Source organism: Podarcis raffonei, chromosome 9 (assembly GCF_027172205.1).
Source record: "Podarcis raffonei isolate rPodRaf1 chromosome 9, rPodRaf1.pri, whole genome shotgun sequence".
NCBI classification, from domain to species: domain Eukaryota; kingdom Metazoa; phylum Chordata; class Lepidosauria; order Squamata; family Lacertidae; genus Podarcis; species Podarcis raffonei.
Window position 1 is genome coordinate 35,546,781 of NC_070610.1, and position 21,782 is coordinate 35,568,562.

The following is a 21,782-nucleotide window of genomic DNA, read 5'->3' on the forward strand; positions in this document are numbered from 1 at the left end:
CCAAACTCTGCATGCTGAGAAGCTTGCAATCTACGTTTCAACAGACTGCAATAAAGGGTGCAATGATGGTGGAGAAGTTGAATGGGAGAGGACAACATGAGATGATGAGGTGTCATTGTCCTGGTGCAAGTCTCTTGAGCCTTTAACTATTCATGGGGGACAGGTAAGATTTCTCAACAATAGGGCCATATTCCCATCTCAGTGGTAGGTGGGGGTCAGATGTAAATTTATTTATTTACCCATCCATCTGGCTGGGTGGCTCCCAACAGAAATAATAATAATAATAATAACAACAACAACAACAACAACAACAATAACAAGAAGAAGAAGAAGAAGAAGAAGAAGAAGAAGAAGAAGAAGAAGAAGAAGAACAACAACAACAACAACAACAACCGTAACCATAACCATATCTATTAGTCGTTGGCTGTGTAACCTGTCCATCATTTCTGTTCTGTACCATTTGATCTACCCTTTTGAACTTCCACGAACCTTCCTATTTGCCGCAGGTAGTTATTTTGGAGATAAAGCAAGTGGCAGACCGATGAGATGGAAAGTAGCTTGGTGACCAAGTAAGCTGGTAAGCTAATGAGTGAAGAGCAGAGTCACAAGGAGGGGAGGATGCAGAGAGGTCAGCTAGAATAGTCCAATTACAGCTTGCTCTGTACCTGAAATAAATTGCTTAGACTAAAGAAGCAAGCCAGAACTGGAGGTATTATGATGCCAAATAGAAGCTCATTGGCCATTTGTGTCAGCTGATCCTTAATGAGCTAATAGGGATGCGGGTGGCGCTGTGGTCTAAACCACTGAGCCTCTTGGGCTTGCCAATCAGAAGGTTGACAGTTCGAATCCCCACAACGGGGTGAGCTCTCTTTGCTCTGTCCCAGCTCCTGCCAACATAGCAGTTCAAAAGCACGCCAGTGCAAGTAGATAAATAGGTACCATTCCTGCGGGAGGGTAAACGGCGTTTCCATGCGCTCTGACTTCCGTCATGGTGTTCCGTTGTGCCAGAAGCAGTTTAGTCATGTTGGCCACATGACCCAGAAAGCTCTCTGTGGACAAACTCCAGCTCCCTCAACCTGAAAGTGAGATGAGCTTCGCAACCCCATAGTTGCCTTTGACTGGACTTAACCATCCAGGGGTCCTTTACTTTTTTTTCCTTTAATGAGCTAGTAGCTACTGTGCCTCCTTTTGACCATCAGCAGTGGTGGCCTCTAACCACATTAAGAGACCAACAGCACCCTATTCTGGCAACCTGCACCAAGTGTTGCATTTGGGTCTAGGCTGCTAGTGCCCTGGCAGCTTACACCCCACAACATGCAATACCAAAAGCTTACCCTTCCATAGTTTGGAATGAAATCCTACAGAAGTTGATTTCAAAATAAGTTCCATTGAGTTCCATAGTGTTTACTCACACATCACCGAGTATAGAATTGTAGCCTGAATACAGTATATGAAATTCAAATGGGATGTGTGTTTTAACAAATTAAAAATAAGCATTGACAATCAGGTAGCCTCCATTATCCAAACATCTTCAGATTTTAATAGGCACATTCACTCACTTGAGACAGCATTATCCATCACTGTTTTATGTATTGATGTTTATGCTATATTATCTGTTTAGACCTTCCACAAATTTGTTAACCATGTCAAAACTCTGATAGATAAATATTACCTGGGTATTTCTTTTGTATCCAGGATCCAATTAAAAATGATTTATATTAGCTGTCCACAGGAAAACAACTGTCCCAAGGAAGATATATTTCCGTGACATGTTTACTATAGCTTTAATTTTTTTTTACTAGGATTTGTTGCAACATAAAACATTGTTTTCACACTATGTGAAAGGAAATCAGTAATGTTTTGTTGCTGGGGAAAAACTAGGACTTTAATGGATGGCTTTTAACTTTTAACACTTCGTATAACCGCAATTCTCTCAATGTTGCAGGTCCTGTAATCAGGATTGATGGTGGACCATATATTTGTCCCAGATAAGGTCAGCTAAAGTTTTGAAACATTTTATAATATAGCATTTAGTACTAAACAATATATGGTGGGGGAGGGGGAGTGATGAGCAAGGTCTTCACTGCACAACATCCAACACTTCCCATCTTCAACTGTTCTGTAGCGATTCATGTGTTTTATCCCCATTTATCAAAATAGGAGACTCCAAAAACAGCAGAAAAGAAACATGTCCACTATAAAAAATACTGTAAATGCATCCAGTTTATAATAAATGATATAAACTAAGCATGTGTGCCAGCATCCCAATGCTGCAGCATTCATTTACAGAATCTGAGTGATTAGATAACGGAAACTGGAACACAAGATCTAAGCAGCACAAAAGGTTGAATACAGGCTAGGCAGGTAACCCTGTACTGGTTTAGACCCTCGACTTATTGTCTGATAGGATATTCCACCCACCCTCGCACTTCGGTGATATGCATTAATTCAACATGTAGCACGCTTGACCTTTCTCCTTGTCATTCCTCAAAAGCTCATTTCTTTAAATGTCGAACATTTTAAAGCGCACCACCCCTTGTATACCTTCGTCTTTCTGGTTTGCAAGCTGGCTGGCTGGCAGGGCTTCTTTCTCTTTCCTTTCCCTTTTTAAAAACTGATGCGAGTCACTTTGGAAAGCAACAATTGTCTGAAAAGTGGGATAAATTATTTGGGAACAATGCAATGCTAAGTGGGGTGTGTAGTGAAACCCAAAGGTGAACCTACCACTTTAATCTCCATCTCTGCTGGATTGGTGCTAGCAGAATGGGAGTGAGGGAAGAGGAGGGTTGCCACACTGGAAACAATAGGTAAGGGGAGTGAAAGATTTAGGCAGCCTAAGTGTCTAAATTTTCTCCAAGTTTGGCAGGCAGTATTCGGATACAGTTGCTGCCTGGAATGACCCGGAATGGCCTTGACACAAGGATGGGGAGAGGGGGGCAGATTCAGTTTTCATTTAAAGGGAAACCTACCTGTTTTGGACTTTCCAAAACAATGCACAAACCAAAACACAGCCATCCTTCAAAATTCACACTTCTCCGAATTTTACAGTTTGATTTCCCCAGCCATGTAATGTGTACAGAAATGCACATAGTAGGGTAAAGTGTATTTTTAAAAATGCATATATTTTTGAAAATAACATACAAAAGATGAATTTTATTAGGGAAAATTAATTTGCCAAAAATATGTATATTGGGGAAAACAAAAAAAATGCATTATTAGGAGAATTTTGCACTAAAATGCAGGTGACTTTTTATGGGAACTTCTTGTATTTTGAACATTTGCAAAGTGAGGTGGGAATGTGGGAATTTAACTTAAATGGGATGAAACCAAAATTGACTGTTTCGCCCGCCGCTACCCAGAATCTTGCCCTACTGATGTTAGAGTTCCAACCTAAGTTGGAAGCCAAGGCATTGGAGAGGGAGGTTCTGATAATGGATCTCTGGCATTGGAGGAAGGTCCTGACCTATTCAGTGGCCCCTGGGGCACCTTAAAAAAGCAAATAAATGATTGCTAAGTAGTATTGAATCAAAGGTTGGTCATGACTGGGCATACAGCCATGTTTCGTGCTTGATAGACAGAGTAATTGTTTAAGAACTCAGCAAATTAATTAGTTATAGAACATGCAGTTCAATACAGCATAGGCTATGGTTTCTCTTGCCAGAGAAGCAAAGAACTAAGTTGTTGTTTTAAGAACGGCGGGAGGGGGGTGGTACTGGATTCTTTCTCAGAAAAGCTACTAATTCATCAAGAACTATCATTAAAAGCTTACTGATTTCTTGGTTGTCCTTATTTAAGATGCAGAGCAATACATTGAAGGCTTAAAAAGGGAGAGAGATCTGCATTCTTACTGCCACCCAGCTTATTTCATTACCTTTAAGGAGAGTACCTCGCCGAGGATCCTAACAGTATGTTTAAGCTAACATTCCATAGTTTTGGCCATTCAAGATGCCAAGTTTCTCTCTCTTTTTTAAGTAAAATGCAGCGGGAAACACTTTTCAAGGGTTGAATGAGGAGAGCACCTTTGTATGCAGGAATAGGTAAAGGTAAAGGGACCCCTGACCATTAGGTCCAGTAGTGACTGACTCTGGGGTTGTGGCGCTCATCTCGCTTTATTGGCCGAGGGAGCTGGCGTACACTTCCGGGTCATGTGGCCAGCATGACTAAGCCGCTTCTGGCGAACCAGAGCAGCGCACGGAAACACCGTTTACCTTCCCGCCAGAGCGGTACCTATTTATCTACTTGCACTTTGACGTGCTTTCGAACTGCTAGGTTGGCAGGAGCAGGGACCGAGCAACGGGAGCTCACCCCGTCGCGGGGATTCGAACCGCCGACCTTCTGATCGGCAAGTCCTAGGCTCTGTGGTTTAACCCACAGCGCCACCCACGTCCCTCGTATGCAGGAATACACATGGTCATTTACCTGTCTTTCAGAAGGTATTATGAAGATCTAATTTATAAAGTCCCAAACAGCTAGGGGCTTATTCAAAGAAGCAGCTCCTTCCACATAGTTCTGTCTGTCTATTAAGATCTGAAGTTGAGGTCCGCCTGGCTGTTTTGCATCAAAAGAACTATCTCTTATTCAGCAGTCAGAGACCCTAATTGGTGCCATTATTAGTCAATATAGGCATTGGGTCAGTTTTATCTGTGGAGATTGTGTGAACTATTGGGTAGACGAGCTTGAAGGGGCTGCTGTTTCACACTTGGAGCCAACTAGCTTTTGAGAGGAGATAAGGAGAAAGGCTGAGCTATTCCTGATGTAAGTCCAGAGTCTAAATTTTCATAACTGATTTTCCTTGGTAAATTATTAAGTACTTGGGCAAAGTTTGCTAGAGATTTATGGTTTTGAAGGAAGCTATGAGAAATACACAATTATATTATATTCACCTTAGGAGAAGAACAGCTTTCGGCATTGCTACTATTCTTTCTTTGTGCCTGAGGGTTGAAGAAAAAAAGTTGTTTTTTGTTATTGTTGGAGCATTTGGTCTTCCTGCCCTTTTTTTCTTCATCAAGCTGCAGACTGTAAGTTTCATACTTTTATTAATTTTTTTGTGTTAAAGATTTATTCAGAAACTAACAATATTGATTTCATTTACATCAAGGCTAAGCCAAATGGATGTCCCTTTATTCCCCATGAAAATAGGTTGGGGACACACCAAACGGGGGGGGGGGGGAGAGAGAGACATAATCCCCCCTAGCCAGTTCACATTTTGTCAAGGGGAGAGGGAATCGCCCGTCTCTTTTGCCGTGAACAAACATTTTGCCACTTCAGTGGTGGCAAACTGCCACTTGAAAAACAGCAATCCACACTCTGAATGATTCTCATCCGCAAATGATTTGCCTGCTTAGAGAAGCAATGAATTCCTGGCTGGTTACGATGACCCACATCGCTAGTCTAGAAAATATTACACTCACCTTAGCTCAACTATGTTTCCACTTAGTAGAATTATCATGCTCATTTTGTAGTCCCTGGTTGAGTAGGACCACTCCTGGAGCTATACATCAGAGGGGCAGAGTGGAGCTGAAGCAGTTGCAACTTTGGAAACAGTGGCCAAGAACAGGTGTGAATATAACACACACACCCAAGGGAGAGGGAGAGGGAGAGGGAGAGGGGGAGATGTGATGTCGGGAAACCCTTTTTTGCTTCTCAAAAGCACAATATTTGTCCTTGATATGTTCATGCATGAAGAGTTAGCACAGTCCTACTTTATAGAAGTTTGTCATCCCTGATAAATACATTTTTTTAAGAAGAAAAATTGATGGTGATTTTAACTCTGTTTGGAACTTGTTGTTCTGCCTGTTGTTAATGTGATTTTTTTTTTTACTGTATTTAATGACATTGCATTTTTAAATTGTTTTAGGCTGCCCTGTGTTCCTCAGCTTCAGAGAATGCCCCTTAGTTAATATTGGATTTGAAAAGATATTTGGTTGCTCTTATTTGTGCCAAGTTATAAAGTAGAACACGCGAGCAGTTGAACATAAAGTACTGAAGCATTCTCTGTGCTAAGAGAAAGAGATCAGAACAGACAAGTGTAATCATTATCTGTGTCTAATTTCTACTGCAGTTTTCTAAGGAAATCTAAGGAACCTTTTCACTGCTTGTCACATCAAAATGGATTACTCCAAATTCCTGTCCGATGTAAGTGCAGCAAGGAAACCAAATGTTGCAAGACTTTCAAGTGAGTAGTTGCAATTTCCAGTCATCACCTGATTTGCTTCACAATTTTCATTTTCTCCTGGCTTTCTATCTATAGAATATGCTTATGCTCAAAAAAGTTGTTGAGAGAGAGTGCAAGTTCCCATTCGGAAGAATAATGCTATTGGGTATTGTTGTTTTACCTTTTTGTAAACTGCTTTGAGGGGTTTTTTACAATCAAGCGGCGTATTAATTTTATGAAATAAATGAATAATAAATTGGGTGGGACAGCACCTCAGTGATACAGCAGATGGTTTGCGCAGAGTCTCATGTTCAATCCCTGATAGTATCTCCATATTTTTTTAAAGAGCAGGTAACAGGTGATGTGAAAGACCTTTGCCTGGGACCCTGGCAGGTTGCTCCCAATCAGAGTAAATAATGTAGCCAGGTATATAAGGCAACCTTGTAATGCTGTAATTTACTGCTCAGTAATATCATAAGTATACGCATCACTGCATAACAGTAAAAACTAATAGAGTTAGGTTGTAGGCTTACACACACTCAACAGGGAAGAAGCTCCACTGAATGCAGTGAAACTTACTTCTGAATAGATATATATAGAATTGCACTCAACTCCTATTTCATTTTCTGTTAGTTTTTGCTTATTTTGGTGTTTTATCTGTAATGGAATTGGATCTATCTGACTCTAAGGCTGCTTACACAGCACACATTCAAAGCCCCTGCCTTCTTGTTGTTGTTTAGTCATTTAGTCGTGTCCCACTCTTCGTGACCCCATGGACCAGAGCACGCCAGGCACTCCTGTCTTCCACTGCCTCCCACAGTTTGGTCAAACTCATGCTGGTAGCTTCAACAACACTATCCAACCATCTCATCCTCTGTTGTCCCCTTCTCCTTGTGCCCTCAATTTTTCCCAACATCAGGGTCTTTTCCACGGAGTCTTCTCTTCTCATGAGGTGGCCAAAGTATTGGAGCCTCAGCTTCAGGATCTGTCCTTCCAGTGAGCACTCAGGGCTGATTTCCTTCAGAATGGATAGGTTTGATCTTCTTGCAGTCCATGGGACTCTCAAGAGTCTCCTCCAGCACCATAATTCAAAAGTATCAATTCTTCGGCGATCAGCCTTCTTTATGGTCCAGCTCTCACTTCCATACATCACTAAAGCCCCCGCCTACCCACCCCCAAAGAATCCTGGGAATTGCAGTTTGCCCCCTCACAGAGCTACAATCTCCAGTACTCTTAACAAATTACAGTTCCCAGGATTCTTGAAGATGGAAGACGTGTTTTATCTGTATGGGGGGGTACACAACACCAACATGCTGTTCACAATGAAATTAAACATGAATGGGAAAACCTCTAGGTTTGTTTCTAGTTTCGGCTAAGACCCTCACTCCTACAGAAGCCCTTATTTCATGATATACCTAATCATGTAGACAATGCATCCTTCAACCACCATATTGTGTTCCCCAACTACTAGAAAACCACAACATATGGGCTTCTCCAAGATAGCTGCTTATACAAATCAAAACTGGATTACATTCACCATAGAACACAATTGTGATGTTTAATATCCCCTTGTATTTTAAAAACACTGATGTTTTAAAAAGTGTTCTGTGATACAGTAGGTAAGAACAGCATTTTTTTTCACATTTGGCTTCCTCTGAAATTCTAGCCTTGTTCATTTTTTCTGTTAATTATATCTTTTAACTTATTAACTAATATTCTTTTATTCGTGTTAACGACAGATGAACTGGAAAAGAAGATGACAGCGTCTACCGTCATCATGTTGAGTGGGGGTATGCCAAACCCTAACTATTTCCCAATGAAAACAGCAACTATAACCCTCAATGATGGAAGCACCATTGAAATTGGAGAACAACTGATGAAGAGAGCTCTTCAGTACAGTGCTACAGAAGGGTATGATGAAAAATCATGCAGAGGGCCCCTCCAGACTGCTGTTTTATTGCAGGTGTATTCTGCAACATTATCCTGGGAATCGTAGTTTGTTTGGGGTACTGAATGTTCTTAGGAAATCCCTATTCCCTACACAGAGCTACAATTCCCAGAGTGGTTTAACCAACAATTTCTCTTTCCAGGGAACTCTGTCCATAGATGGATACACAACAGATACAAAATAAATTACAATTTAATATAAAACTTTGGGGGGAGAGTGCTCAGAGTTTCCCACAGACATCTGGTGGGCCACTGTGAGCCCAGGGTGCTGGAACAGATGGGCCTTTTGCCTAACCCAGCAAGGATTTTCTTATGTTCTTAATTAGCTCAAGCAACTCCCTAGTCATTTATTCAAAAGATTTATTATTTAAAATGACACTAATGAACACACTCCTGGTCCACGTAAATAAGTTTTTCATATCCATTTCTAAGTAAGTGTTAAGATGTTTATGTATTTCTGTTTGTTTGTTTGTTTGTTTTTTCTTCATCGCACCAACTTCAAGCTAACCTGAAGTGGTATATTATGCACGAAGAACTGAGGATATTTAAAAAGAGGAATAAAATCTCTGTCTTCCAGAATGCACAACTTATTGTCTTGGTTCAGAGACTTGCAGATGAAGCTCCACAACCCACCAACAGCGACGTATGCTCCTGAGAAAGGACAAATGAAGATATGTCTCACTTCAGGCAGCCAGGATGGCCTTACTAAAGTACGAGCGATTCAAAGGTCAACAGAACCATGTCAGTTCAGACAACTGAGCCAAATGCCCACTGAGTCCCTCTATAAGCAATTAAATCAGAAGGATATTTTTCTGCTGATGATTCTTCCCCATCATATCAAATCAGTTGAGCAAAGTTAATACTTGAAAATAAAGACTTGACATGACTGCTTCATGTGCACTATTGGAAAATACAAGTGTATTATTCCATCAAGTTTTTGTTGTTGTTGTTCCCTTCCATGGAAAGGTCTGAGATTCAGTGGAGGTCTCCAATGGTAGAGGGGAAGGGGTTTTTATCAACTCCCCATTCCTCCTTCAGTCCTTCACACTGCTTCCTACACTGTTCAAGAGGGTCCTCCAACTTTCTTGAGCAGCTTTGCAGGAGAAGGAGGAGGAGGAGGAGGAGGAGGAGGAGGAGGAGGAGGAGAAGGAGAAGAAGAAGGAGGAGAAGGAGAAGGAGGAGGAGGAGAAATTAAAATTACTTCTCCCCTTCATCCAGCAGAACTATCCTATTTTCAGAATTAAGCTCATGGAAACTGTTGACTCCTGTCCCTAGTCATAGGAGTCCGAGAGACTGAGGTTCCTTCACACACACCCCAATAAAATATTTGAGGGTGCCGGGGGAGGGTCCAAAGTTGATGGCCATGGGCATTCAAATGGGGTGTGTGTGCCACATCTTACCTGCTCCCCCCAATCTTTTATTCAAGTTGGCACCCCTGTCCTCAGTGGAGACAGAACCAGATGAAATTGCTTCCAGTTATGTAGCTTTTCAATTATGTAGTTCTAAACTCTGATTCTTAAATATAAATAGATACACGTCCATTGTTCTTTATAGAGATGATTGACTTCAGGGACATATCATAGAATGATTTATTCACCAGAGATCTGCTCCTTGTCATCTTTGTTTTTAATCTTCTGCATTACTAACTATTTTTATTTTCTAGTTATGTAATGCTTGCTTGTGCTTAGCATCTATATGTAAACTATATGCTCAAGGGGGGGGAGTTGCGTAAAATCTAAGTTAGGCGTAGTGCAATTTTATCATTTTTATTTATTTATAAAATGAGATTAATTCTGGTTGTCCACTTCTGAGAAGGACCCAAGGCCAAATACTACACGGTTAAAAGTTTATCAAAACCAGTTTTAAAACAAAAACACATGACTAATGGAAGAAAAGATTAAAACCAGGAAGCAGATAGATATCAATTGTCAGCCAGATAAATTGAACTTCTGATGGGCTATCTTAAGAAAGCAGCCCAAAAACATTAAGCCAGAATCAGGTGACAATGATTTCCACAGCCCAGATATAACCAGAGAAAGATCTCCTAACATGTCTCTGCTATATATCTCAAATACAGACAAGGCATTCAGGACAGCCTTCCTGGCTGGTGTCAAAAGAAGAGCAAGATAATGTCACCATTTAGATTGGGGGGCTGGCCAACCTGTGGGCCATATATGACCTGATGACTTGAATGTGCCCTGCCATCTCGCTTCTTGGGCCCTAACCTGCCTTTGTGGCAATTAGGTTGAGAGAGAAAAACAGGACTTTTCATTTTGTTTGCCAAGCCTAATTGCTATGGGGGTTGAGGTGGTGGTGATATGCCTTACATCAACACTGGTAAAGTATTAGGTTTAAATATTAAAACTTGGATAGGACTCCACCACACCACCCACTAAAATCCAGTAGGATGCTCACTGTTTCAAAGCTTTTTGATCTTTTTTTGCAGGCGTTTGATATGCTCATCAACCCAGGCGACAACGTCCTTGTAGAGGAGCCGAACTTCCATGGGGCAATGTTAGCAGTGAGTTATCTTTGGGGTCCCATCACAGCAAGATGCTATGCCAACTCTAGTTCTTTGGTGCATAAACACGCCATTGTAAAAGTTCATATTGGGACTCCGTGAGTGGTTTGCCATGTATGACAAGAATTGTATCAAAAAGTAACAAGTGTTTTATTTAATTTAAGGTATTTATATACTACTTAATTATCTCAGTCTCTAAGTGGTGTACATTACAAAATATGGATAAAATCAATTAATCATAAAAACAGAAAACTTCCTGAAAATGCCTGCTTGATGGTAGGGGAAGGTCCTTGTCAGCCACCTGAAACAGGGAGAGGGGTCTGTCTGATCTCAGCTGGGAGGGGGTTCCATAGAATCAGGCCCACAATGCTGGATGCAAAGCTTCTGGTGGCTACAAGCTATGCATCTAAGCTAGGTTTACCATTTTCAAACAGTGGTGAAAATCCAGACAGAAAAGTTGTTGAGCTATGTCCGGAACCACACTAACAGAGCCTCCACCACCAACACTTTGAATTGTGCTCGGAAACATACTAGGAGCCAATGGAGGTCTTTCAAGACCGATGTTATATGGTCTCGGCGGCCGCTCCCAGTCACCAGTCTAGCTGCCACATTCTGGATTAGTTGTAGCTTCCGGATCACCTTCAAAGGTAGCCGCACATAGAGCGTGTTGTAGTAGACCAAGCTGGAGATAACTAGAGCATGCACCACTCTGGCAAGACAGTCCGCAGGCAGGTAGGGTCTCAGCCTGCATACCAGATGGAGCTGGTAAACAGCTGCCCTGGACACAGAATTGACCTGCGCCTCCATGGACAGCTGCGAGTCCAAAATGACTCCCAGGCTGCACACCTGGTCCTTCAGGGGCACAGTTATCCCATTCAGGACCAGGGAGTCCTCCACACCTGCCCACCTCCTGTCCCCCCAAAACAGTTCTTCTTTCTTGTCAGGATTCAACCTCAATCTGTTAGCCACCATCCATCCTCCAACTGCGATCCATCCTCCATCAGCCTACTACCATCAGCACATGACATTTCAGAACCAGTTTTAAGGGGCACAGTATATGACTTCTGTATATGTGTGGTTTCGAGCTTAGCTGCTGAAATAATGTCCTGGTTTTAATGGCCTCTGTGGATTGGATAATAAATTATGTGTAACACCATGTTTCTTTTCATAAACAGCTAAAAGCCTTGAGATGTAACATCATCAAAGTACCTAGTGATGAACATGGCATCATTCCCAAAGGCTTGAAGGAGATTCTTTCCAGGTGGAAATCAGACAATGTGCATAAGCTTGCGGACAAGCCCCCTAAGTTCCTGTACAGTGTTCCTAATGGTGGCAATCCTTCTGGGAGCTCCCTGACAGCGGAACGCAAAAAAGAGATTTACCAGGTAATCCTTGGTACCCAGGCATCATCTTAAGTAGAAACAAAGACAGCATTTCCACTAAGCAACCCTAGGCAGGTATACAGAGCGGCAATTTAGTATAGACAACTGTGCTTGCTGCTGCTGCTTCTTTTGCTTTTTTTAAGAAACTACCTACCAATATGGAGTGTGATCACCTCTTCTTCCTCTTTGCATCCTATGTACTGACACCTTATTTTATTTTATCCAAAAAAGGAGAGCACTAGTTGGCAGTTCTACAAATGCAGTAGCAGATGAGAGAGATGTTTCTTTCCCAAAACAATTAAGCAAATTCCCTGTGCTCCCATCCTCACTGCTCTGGAACAGCAAGGAAGAAGGCAGCAAAGGAGAGTTCACAGAAAGTAGGGCCAGCCCAGGGCATTTTCCCACTTGAGGCAAAACAACATGGCGCCCCTTGCTTCCTCCTCCCCTCCGCCGCCACCTGAGGTGACTGTTCATAGACTCAGCACAAAATGGGAAAGATGAACATAAACTTGGGACGCATCAATTTTCCAAGGTTTTCTCATGTTTGATAGGACCACTATTGCTTTGGCTTGTTGGCAAACCATAGTTGTGTATTCACTGATCATTCCACAAAATTATTTTCTCTTCTTTCGTTGTTGGTTTACCTTTTAGCTTGCCCATGAATACAACTTTCTTATAATAGAAGATGATCCATACTATTTCATCCAGTTTCAGAAGGTAAAATCAAACTAATAGCGCTTACCAAACTAAATGTACTAATTGGTTTGCTCTGTGTATGTTTTCTTCTTGACACAAAAGAAAAGCACGTTCAGCCTCTAGATTTTAAGGCTCCTTAGGCACTTAGGCCCAAGAACATAGGAATATAGGAAGCCTTACAACCAAGTCATCTCATTCATCTATCAAGAGCAGTATTGTCTACACTGAATGTTGGCAGCTCTCCAGGAATTCAGTCAGGCGTCTCTTCCAGTCCTGCCTGGAGATGCCAAGGACTGAACCTGGGAATTTCTACATGCAGAACAGGTGCTCTACTACCGAGTCACAATTCTTCCCCCAAAAGCAGGTGACAAGCCAAGAGCAGATGACTGACAGTCTTGAGTCACATGTCACACAGTTCTGCCTTGCCCTAGTAAAGTAAAGGTAAAGGTACCCCTGCCCGTACTGGCCAGTCTTGACAGACTCTGGGGTTGTGCGCCCATCTCACTTCATCCTGTAGCTTCGCCAAAGCTAACTCCACTTTCCTGGCTATTTGCAAGCCCCGTGATTGGTTCAAGGTGCTTTCAATGCCTTGTAGAGAGCACACTCACAGTGGCAATATATAGCCCTCTGTCTTTTGTGGGGAAAGGTCCTCCAGATCCCAGAGAAACTGCAGGATCAGCTCGGAGACCCCTACAGACACCTAAGTTCTCCTAGGCCCAGGTTTGGTATGATGACGATGATAGTCATTATCTCCATTGATCCGTAGGCTTGGCATGATGATCTGTGCTAGTCTCCATTGATCTGTGCTAGTGTCTAGAGGTTGGTTCATTTTTTAAAAAAGTTCTATGCACCATTTGTACAACTTCTAGGTAGGAAAGAAATACAATTTTTTCCCCTTCCCATTTCTTACGGTACTTTTCAGGAGAACAGTTTGCTATCATATTAATGGTTACTAATCTTGATGTCTATGTTCTGCCTCCACTGCTGGAAGCAGTACTCCAGTTGCTGAAAATGGCTATGTGGTTCAGAACCTGCTGGACTAGGTACTGGACCAGGTGGACCACTTCAGCAGTAAATAACACTGACAGCCTCCATCCCTTTGCCTCTGACATCTTTGCCCCTGAATCTAACACGGCTCTTCTTATGTTCTTATCCCACCTCCACATAGCTCATGTGCCAAGCGAAACCTGAATATTGGTTTGTTTTGTTTTAATAATATTATGTTGTTTGCATTTTAAGACTAAAGCGCCATCATTTCTTTCAATGGATGTTGATGGTCGAGTCATCAGAGGTGATTCTTTCTCTAAAATTATCTCTTCCGGGTGAGTAGAATATGGAAATGCAGAACATGCTCCCTTGTAGCAATGCCCCTATCACCTTAAATTAGAGTGACGGTGGAGATTTTGAAACGATAACGACATTTGAATCTGTCAAATACTGCAAATTGAAATACTCGTTGCACAGCTATGGGTCTTCTCAGTGATTTGACAGCCCTCACAAAATCCAGACAGCATTGTACAAAACAATGTGCAAAACAAAAAAGGACAAAATTTAAAATTGGGGACTTGCCAAATTAAGTAGGGTGTGTGTCTTTCAACTCTTTGTTGTATTTTCTTTTCTATAGGTTGAGAATAGGCTTTATAACAGGACCTGCACCTTTTATAGACAAGATTGTTCTACATACTCAGGCCTCAACAATGCAACCCAACACTTTTGCACAGGTAAGCATTAGTCATATATTGGATTGCTTTCCAAAACTAAAGCTGTAATCCTGATAACACTTAATTGAAAGTGGGGCCCCAACTGAATGCTTAATCCTAAATAAACATATATAGAATTCAGCTAAAAGTCGACACACTCCCAGTTATGGTTCCCCTCCAAGGAATCCTGGGAACTAACGGTGAATACGCAAATCTTGCATATTTTATTTAGATTGTGACATCACATTGGGTGCTTTCTTGCTTTCTCTTGCAGGTCATCGTAATGGAACTTCTTAAGAAGTGGGGGCAAAAGGGTTTTCTGGATAATGCAGACCGGTAAGGGGATTATGAAAATGCTAGCATTTGGGGAAGGGCTATAGCTCAGTGGTAGAGCATCAGCTTTGCATGCAGAAGGTCTCAGGTACAATCCCCGGCATCTCCAGGGAGGGTTGGGAGAGACTCCTTGCTTGAAACCCTGGAGAGCTGCTGTCAGTCAGTGCAAGCAGTCCTGAGCTAGCTGGACCAGTGGTCTGACTCAGTATAAGGCAGCTCCTTATGTTTCTAACATGCTCACAGTCCATAGGCTGTAAGTGTCACTTTCATCAATTCCATAGAAGAAATAATAATAATAATAATAATAATAATAATAATAATAATAATAATTTTTATTTGTATCCCGCCCTCCCTGGCAAAAACCGGGCTCAGGCTATAGTTAATGGATACGGTTAACAGTTGACCACAGTATCTCATAGCACCAGATCAGAAAAAAGCACTTTTGCCTGTGAAAGCTCTCGCCATGGTCCTACCGTCTTCATTCTATTTTGAAATAATTGATAATAGAGGGGGAGAACAAGAAAAAAAAAATCTCTCCCTCTCTGCGCAGCGCCCCTTCAGCGAAGCGGCAGGAGAAACGGAGCCCCTTCCATTTCTCCTCCCGCTTCGCTGAAGGGGCACTGAGCAGAGAGGGAAAGCTGCGCAGCGCCTCTCCAGTGAAGCGAAGCCAGGAGAGCACCACCCCCTCTTACTCTTCTGGCTTCAGAGAAAGCAACGGGAAGCCTCCAGAGCACAGCGGGATCTCCCGCTGCGCTCCGGAGGCTTCCCGTTGCTTTCGCTGAAGCCATGGAGCCTGCATTCGCTCCATAAGACACACACACATTTCCCCTTACTTTTTTGGAGGGGAAAAGTGTGTATTATAGAGCAAAAAATACAGCACCATCTTCCCCTTGACATGTGTCCCACTTACCTTCCCTATTTCTCTTGATGACATTCATTCATTCATTCATTCATTCTGTTTGGTTCTTGGCAGGTAGAGGTTTCCCATTAACTTTACTGCTGCTACATCGTGGAAGAGGCGGACAGCCTAGGGTTATGTAGGAGAATATACAAAGAAACCCACACTGTCCATTTCCCCACCCAAATAGGATGGAAAATTTGGGGAGCTTATTTTTCACTCAAACTTATAATCAAAATGAATTCTGAAGAAATCATACTAACTAGGAAGGATGCAATCATTAAATTCTCACCCAAATATATGCTGTCTTCTTGGTCACACCTGAGATCATGGGCAACAATGCATTTTTTTGCTTAATCTATGAAAGGGGTAGTAGAAGAAACAGTGCTAGCCATTTCTTCCGCAGTAAATTGTTGCCAGCTATTGTGTGACCTAAGCAACTGCCCATAGTCTCCATCCACAGTACAGAGATTGAGTGCCTTGTATTGTTGTTCAAGTTATATTAGTTCTGAATGTGACTTGTCTAGAACAATTTAATGGAAGTGCTATGGCTGACACATGACCCCCACTTTTCTTCGCTAAGAATGCAAGCATTGATTGTTTGTTTTCAGAGTGGCAGAGTTCTACAAAAAACAGCGCGACGCGATGCTTGCTGCAGCAGACAAATGGCTGACAGGTCAGTGAACTCACTCCCATGGGCAATTAGACGTAACAATGTGCCCGGATTTTTTTAAAAATAAACCACAAAAGATTCTGTACAGATTTAAAGAAGAAACACAAAGGCTAAGATGATTTTAACATGGTAGGAGTGAGAAAACGGATGGGTTAGGGTTGCCATTACTACTTGTCAAACAGTTGCTCCTTGAAACAAGCATCTGCCATTCAAAAGAACTCAGAACAGAATGGAGTGTGTCTCCTCCATGCGCCACTGGTGTGCACAGCATGGCTTACCAAGTTATTTGTCCACATCATGTAGAGTGTTCGTGTTGGAGGCATCAGCCACGGTCAAGAATGAGTGCATGGAAACTGTGCCTGCTGAGAAAAGTCCATTAGGTGCTGCACTCTGAGTTACTGCGGAAAATGCAACACAGAGAGATTATTATAAGCTGTATCTGCTTTAGAAATGAAACATTTAGACTAGCCTGTAGAGCACATTTCTTGGCCTTCACTTCATGAGACTAAGAGCTCTAGATCATGTTAGGTATCTGTCAAGAACTGGTGACAGTTCTAATATAGTCTTTGCAGCCAGTATCACTTGTTTTCCAGAGTAAAAGCAGGTATGTCTGGAAGGCAGGAAGGTAAAAAGAACTCGCTAGAGGCGATCCTTATCGCTAAATTAGCCAACTAGAACTATGGAATGGTACTTCCTGGATGTGTGATTAGCAAATGACATGGGTTTCATTTTGTGCCTTCTACTTACTCTCATCAGATTATAACACCACCATAGTAGTATCTGGATGTGTCTTACATCATCAGAAAAAGAGACATTGCTTTGCTATTGGGTCAAGCAGAAAAACAGTATGATGGTAAATGGCAGCTTTCAACCCCAGTTCTAGTGCTTGTTTACTTGACCCACATGTAAGCATGAAGCTCAGGTTGTGTGAACTCACCCTTGGAATGTCCAAGGACCAGACCATGTGTGCTCAAAACCAATACATATACAAGACTATGATAGCTATTTGTTGGCTGAGTGTGATAGAAAATCTGGCCTCTGGCATAAGAAACTGTTTGTCTGAGGCCCTGGTGAAGAAGGCTGAAGTGTTCTTCTACACCACTGTGTTTGTCGTAAGCACTGAATATTTTAAAAACACAAACGCTTGATAAGCTCGTTAGGATGCTTTCACTTCGTTGTTGTGCTTTCTCCTCTAGGTTTAGCAGAGTGGCATGCTCCTAATGCTGGACTATTTTTGTGGATTAAAATTAAGGGGGTTTCAGATACATTCCAGATGGTCATGGAAAAAGCGCTGGAGAAAGGGGTAGGAAAAATCGATTACTCTACTGCTCTAATGGGAAAGGCTGAAATATTTCATGATGTGGAGTTGGTGGGTGAAGTGCCACAAGTCAGTGGGCTGATGTCACTGGGCTGTCATGTCTGAATAAGGATGAGAAAGAAATTCTGCTTTAGTTTGCATTTTACTGCAAACCTGATTAATTTGCACTTCCCGAAGAAATCTTAATCCTACTCAAAGTAGACACATTAAGATTAATGGACATGATTAATTTATTTACATCACTTTCAGTAGACCTACTCTGAGTCAAACATAATTAGATAAGGCTCATTTGTATCCTTTGAATTTTTCATTTCTCTGAATTTTGCAATACAACTGTGATGTGTAGAAAAATGGGCACATTAGGGGAAAGTGTGCATAAAAATGCATATATTAGTTAAAATAACGTCCACTTATGTGTATTATTTGGCAAGTTGCATACAAAAATGTATATACTGGGAGAAATACACAGCAAAATGTTGGTGAATTCTCAAGACAACTTGTATAATGGTGTGGAAATGTGTAAAATTGATCTTAAGGCTGGAAAAATAAGAAAAAAACTGAAATTCATGCATCCCTGCTTCTGACCAAATCATGCAGTCCACAAATTTCTGTGGAGATCAGCTTCTACCAGTTCTATTGTTATAGCCTCATTGTCGTGTTAGCAACAAAAAGCCATTTCAGAGGAAAATGCAAATGAAAGAACTTCTTGCAGAAATTCTACAACTGAAAATTAAATACTTCTGAAAAATATAAATGCGTGCCAAGTAATCCAGTTCAGTAAGGTGGAGGTCCGTAAAACTACCATTGATTTATCCTTTTGAATTTAATTTCCTATGTTTTTTTTTAAAGCACAAATCATATTACATAAGTAATATGGTTGCGTTCTATGAGCCCTCATCATCCACAAGAATAAAGTGTACTATAATAAGCAGGCCAGAAATGAACTTGTTTCAGCAGTTTTCTCTAGTTTAATATATATGGAAAGGTCTATTTCTTACTCCTATCTGAGATAACTAAAATTTAGGGGACGGATTAAACTACCCTGTTCTGCTAGTGGAAGCCAGTACAGGCTAGTGCAATAGGACACAGGGAAAGATTGTTCGTTGGACTAAAGTATATGCTTTCATTGATGGAAATATGTTGAATTTCCATTCTATAACTCCTCCCTTCCATTTACTTCACTACGCAAACATGCGGAAATAACGTGGACAATAACAGATCTACAAACAATATATTCATGCATGATAAATTAGTAGCATCTACATACACACAAGCAATAAAAGTAATGAACAAGTCGTAAAAAATAATCAACATTTTTAGGTGTCTTTACTTCCTGGGAAACCTTATATGATTGATCCCTCAGAACCATCCCCTCATATCAGAGTTTCCTACTCTTTCGCTACTCCAGATGAAATGGACCGGGTAAGTGCAATCTACTCCCTTGTTGTCCAAAAAAAGGAATTGCATGAGAAGCCAAATTCTATGATTCTAAATCCTACTGAACTCAATAGAACTTCCTCCTGAGTAGACATGTATGGGACTGCACCATCCTAAGTGAAGCAGTAGGCATGGAGCGGTAGATTAATTGCTGGATCCACAACCTTGTGGGTGGGAGGAACAGTTGAATTGTCCATTTTTGCTGTGCCAACTCTCAGGCTGGTGCAGCAAAGGGGCCTGAGCTGGGCCCTTCTGAGGGAAATGGACCTGCTGTGGACCCAGTGGATTCATCTATGGCCCTGCTCTGCCCTTGCCTACAAAACTCCCATTTAGGGATTTAGGTTGTTAGCTACTGCCAGCAGGATTCAGTGAGCACAGCAGGGGCTTCTGTGGTGGTTTGCCCTGCAGCAGAGAGAAATCCCTGGCAACAGTGCAGATTGGGGATTTGAGTTGCTGCGTAACTGTGATGGCCAGTGCCAATAAACGTCTACAGAGACGAAACTCCTCTTGAGTTCAGTGTATGTATGTTAATTACGTATAGGACTACAGCCAAATTGTTGCATCTTGGTTCTGGGGAAGGGAATGGGGGGGTTTTGCATTCGATTTGACATTCTCTTTCTGTCAGAAGAAACAACTGAAACAGTTTTTATTGAAAATCATTAGTGCAAGTAAATAAGCCCCATTGGAAACATTAGAAAAATTACCAAACCCATTGGCTTGAATGTTCCAGTTTAAGTGCAAATTGTTTTCTTTTTTTATGTTGTGAATAAAAAGGAATAAGGGAACAAGGTGCATTTGACAAAAACGAAGAATAAATCACAGTCGGTTTCTGGATCGTTGCAAAAACATTGACTTTCTCTTTCTGTATTAAAATAATTGTGGGTTTTCCAATACTCTCAATCAGTCTCGTCTTAAGAATTTTAAATTACAATAAAAGTCTGATAACTTGCAAAGAAGTGGCATATATTTTGCCCTCTCTTTGAACTCCCAGTAGACTTTACCACCTAGTGATCATTTTTACACTTTATGGTTATGCTTAAAGTGTCCTTCCGGTTCCATATACCGCCAGTATTTTACATGTGCTGCTGAAACAGAAAGACTCAAGCCAAGAAGATACAAGAAAGGCACACACACAGCACAGCAGTGAATAGACAAGTTTTAACTGCATTGTGCTAATGCCACTAAACCAATACAGTGGTACCTCTGGATAAGAACTTAATTCGTTCCGGAGGTCCGTTCTTAACCTGAAACTGTTCTTAACCTGAGGTACCACTTTAGCTAATGGGGCCTCCTGCTGGCCCGCGATTTCTGTTCTCATCCTGAGGTAAAGCAAATTCACCTTCCTGTTCTTGATTGTTGGATGAAGAAGGTAGGGCAGGCGAAAAATTCCCTGTCTTGACTACTGGCTGTCATCCCATGCTCCCGTGATGGGACACTTTTCTGCTTTCAAGGGTGTGTGCCTGTATGTGTGGTGGGGCTGTTCGACACTTCCTTTCTCAAAACTGAGCTGGCCGCAGAACAGGAATGGGCAGATCAGGATCTATACTGGTAGTGTCAGCATTTCCATCCCTCCCATTGCAAGGATCACCAGATCATGTTTGTTTTACTTTCTGTCTGAGAGTAAGGAGGGGGCAGAAGCTACTTTTCCAGACTTCCATCCCTAGTAATGTGTTTTTTTTCTTTGATCTGTCTAGAGACAAGATGGCTATATGAGAGAGCTGTTTCTCTCGTAAATGTTTGTTATGTTCTTTTATTTGTTTAATTAGAAGAAATAAATTAGGTATGCAACAAAACCTCCACAGCTTTGCTTCCATTACTCTGCTGCATTTGAGGTGCTCACACTATTATATAAATTAGTTGCTCACACTATTCAATAAAGCCCGTCTTTGGATTCCTTCAGATGAATGGGCTTTGTTTAACTACAGGAATATTAGTTAAATAATACTGAGTTTTGTCAAGATGAACTATGAGCATTTTGGAAAGCATGTTCTTGCTCTCTTTTTTTAGGGTTTCCAGATACTGGCTGAACTTATAAAAGAAGAAACTGCTTGATACTTACGGCGAACTAGCTTTTACCAAAATCTTCACTAGCTAATATTCAAAACTGTGCCTCTAATTTCACAGAATGAGCTGTTAAATAAATCATTGATTATACAGCAGCGTTTCATTATTTTAAATATTACGTATTTTTTGCTTTTGTTAAAAGCAAGCAAGCATTACTGTGGCCTATAATTTATTACAGTTAATATTATTTGGTGGTTACTTAAGGTAAAATTTCAAGCTCCTTTTTAGAGCATTATTCCAACGCTGCTTAATGTATTCTCAATAACATAACAAAACCCACATCTTGAAATAGCAGAATTATCTATTTCCAGACTCAGCACCAGGGCTTGTCACCATGGGGCAGAAACCAATGACCCAAGCCCTCAGAAGGACTCATTGCTACAGCTCCCACAAGCCTAGTGGTTCTCTTAGCACAGAGCAAAGGAAAACCAGCAGCAGCCCAGAGCTGGAGCAGGCCCAAGTGCCTCCTCTTGGTCCCAGACATAGATTTGCGCTAGGGGCATTGTAAGGGAATTTAAAAGGCAATTGCCAATGGCAGTGATCGCCAGCCCTGCCTTCTTGCTGCTGTACCTGACTAATCTGGAACCACCTTTGCCTTCTTCCAGCCAGGGAAAGGGACAGCTAAAATTTGGGTTATCCACAGCAACATGCACAAGCTT

The 21,782-nt window shown here is 41.5% G+C and overlaps 1 protein-coding gene across 1 annotated transcript; it reads left to right on the forward strand.

Moving 5' to 3' along the window:
• On the forward strand, nucleotides 1-21,213 carry LOC128420849 (kynurenine/alpha-aminoadipate aminotransferase, mitochondrial-like). Its single transcript, XM_053402845.1, has 15 exons — nucleotides 1-163; nucleotides 4,889-5,018; nucleotides 6,062-6,175; nucleotides 7,894-8,065; nucleotides 8,679-8,811; nucleotides 10,548-10,622; nucleotides 11,798-12,007; nucleotides 12,656-12,721; nucleotides 13,940-14,022; nucleotides 14,325-14,421; nucleotides 14,675-14,736; nucleotides 16,243-16,307; nucleotides 17,501-17,607; nucleotides 18,943-19,044; nucleotides 21,067-21,213. The coding sequence occupies exons 3-15, from the start codon at nucleotides 6,109-6,111 to the stop codon at nucleotides 21,109-21,111; spliced, it is 1,284 nt and encodes a 427-aa protein (XP_053258820.1). The 5' UTR covers nucleotides 1-163; nucleotides 4,889-5,018; nucleotides 6,062-6,108; the 3' UTR covers nucleotides 21,112-21,213.
• The last annotated feature ends 569 nt before the right edge of the window (nucleotides 21,214-21,782 follow it).

Excerpts from the sequence above, each read along its gene's own strand:
- LOC128420849 (XM_053402845.1), top strand. The coding sequence starts at position 6,109 with ATGGATTACTCCAAATTCCTGTCCGATGTAAGTGCAGCAAGGAAACCA. Across the intron at positions 6,176-7,893 it reads AAATGTTGCAAGACTTTCAA|ATGAACTGGAAAAGAAGATG; the intron begins GTGAGTAGTTGC and ends TGTTAACGACAG. Across the intron at positions 14,737-16,242 it reads TTTCTGGATAATGCAGACCG|AGTGGCAGAGTTCTACAAAA; the intron begins GTAAGGGGATTA and ends GTTTGTTTTCAG.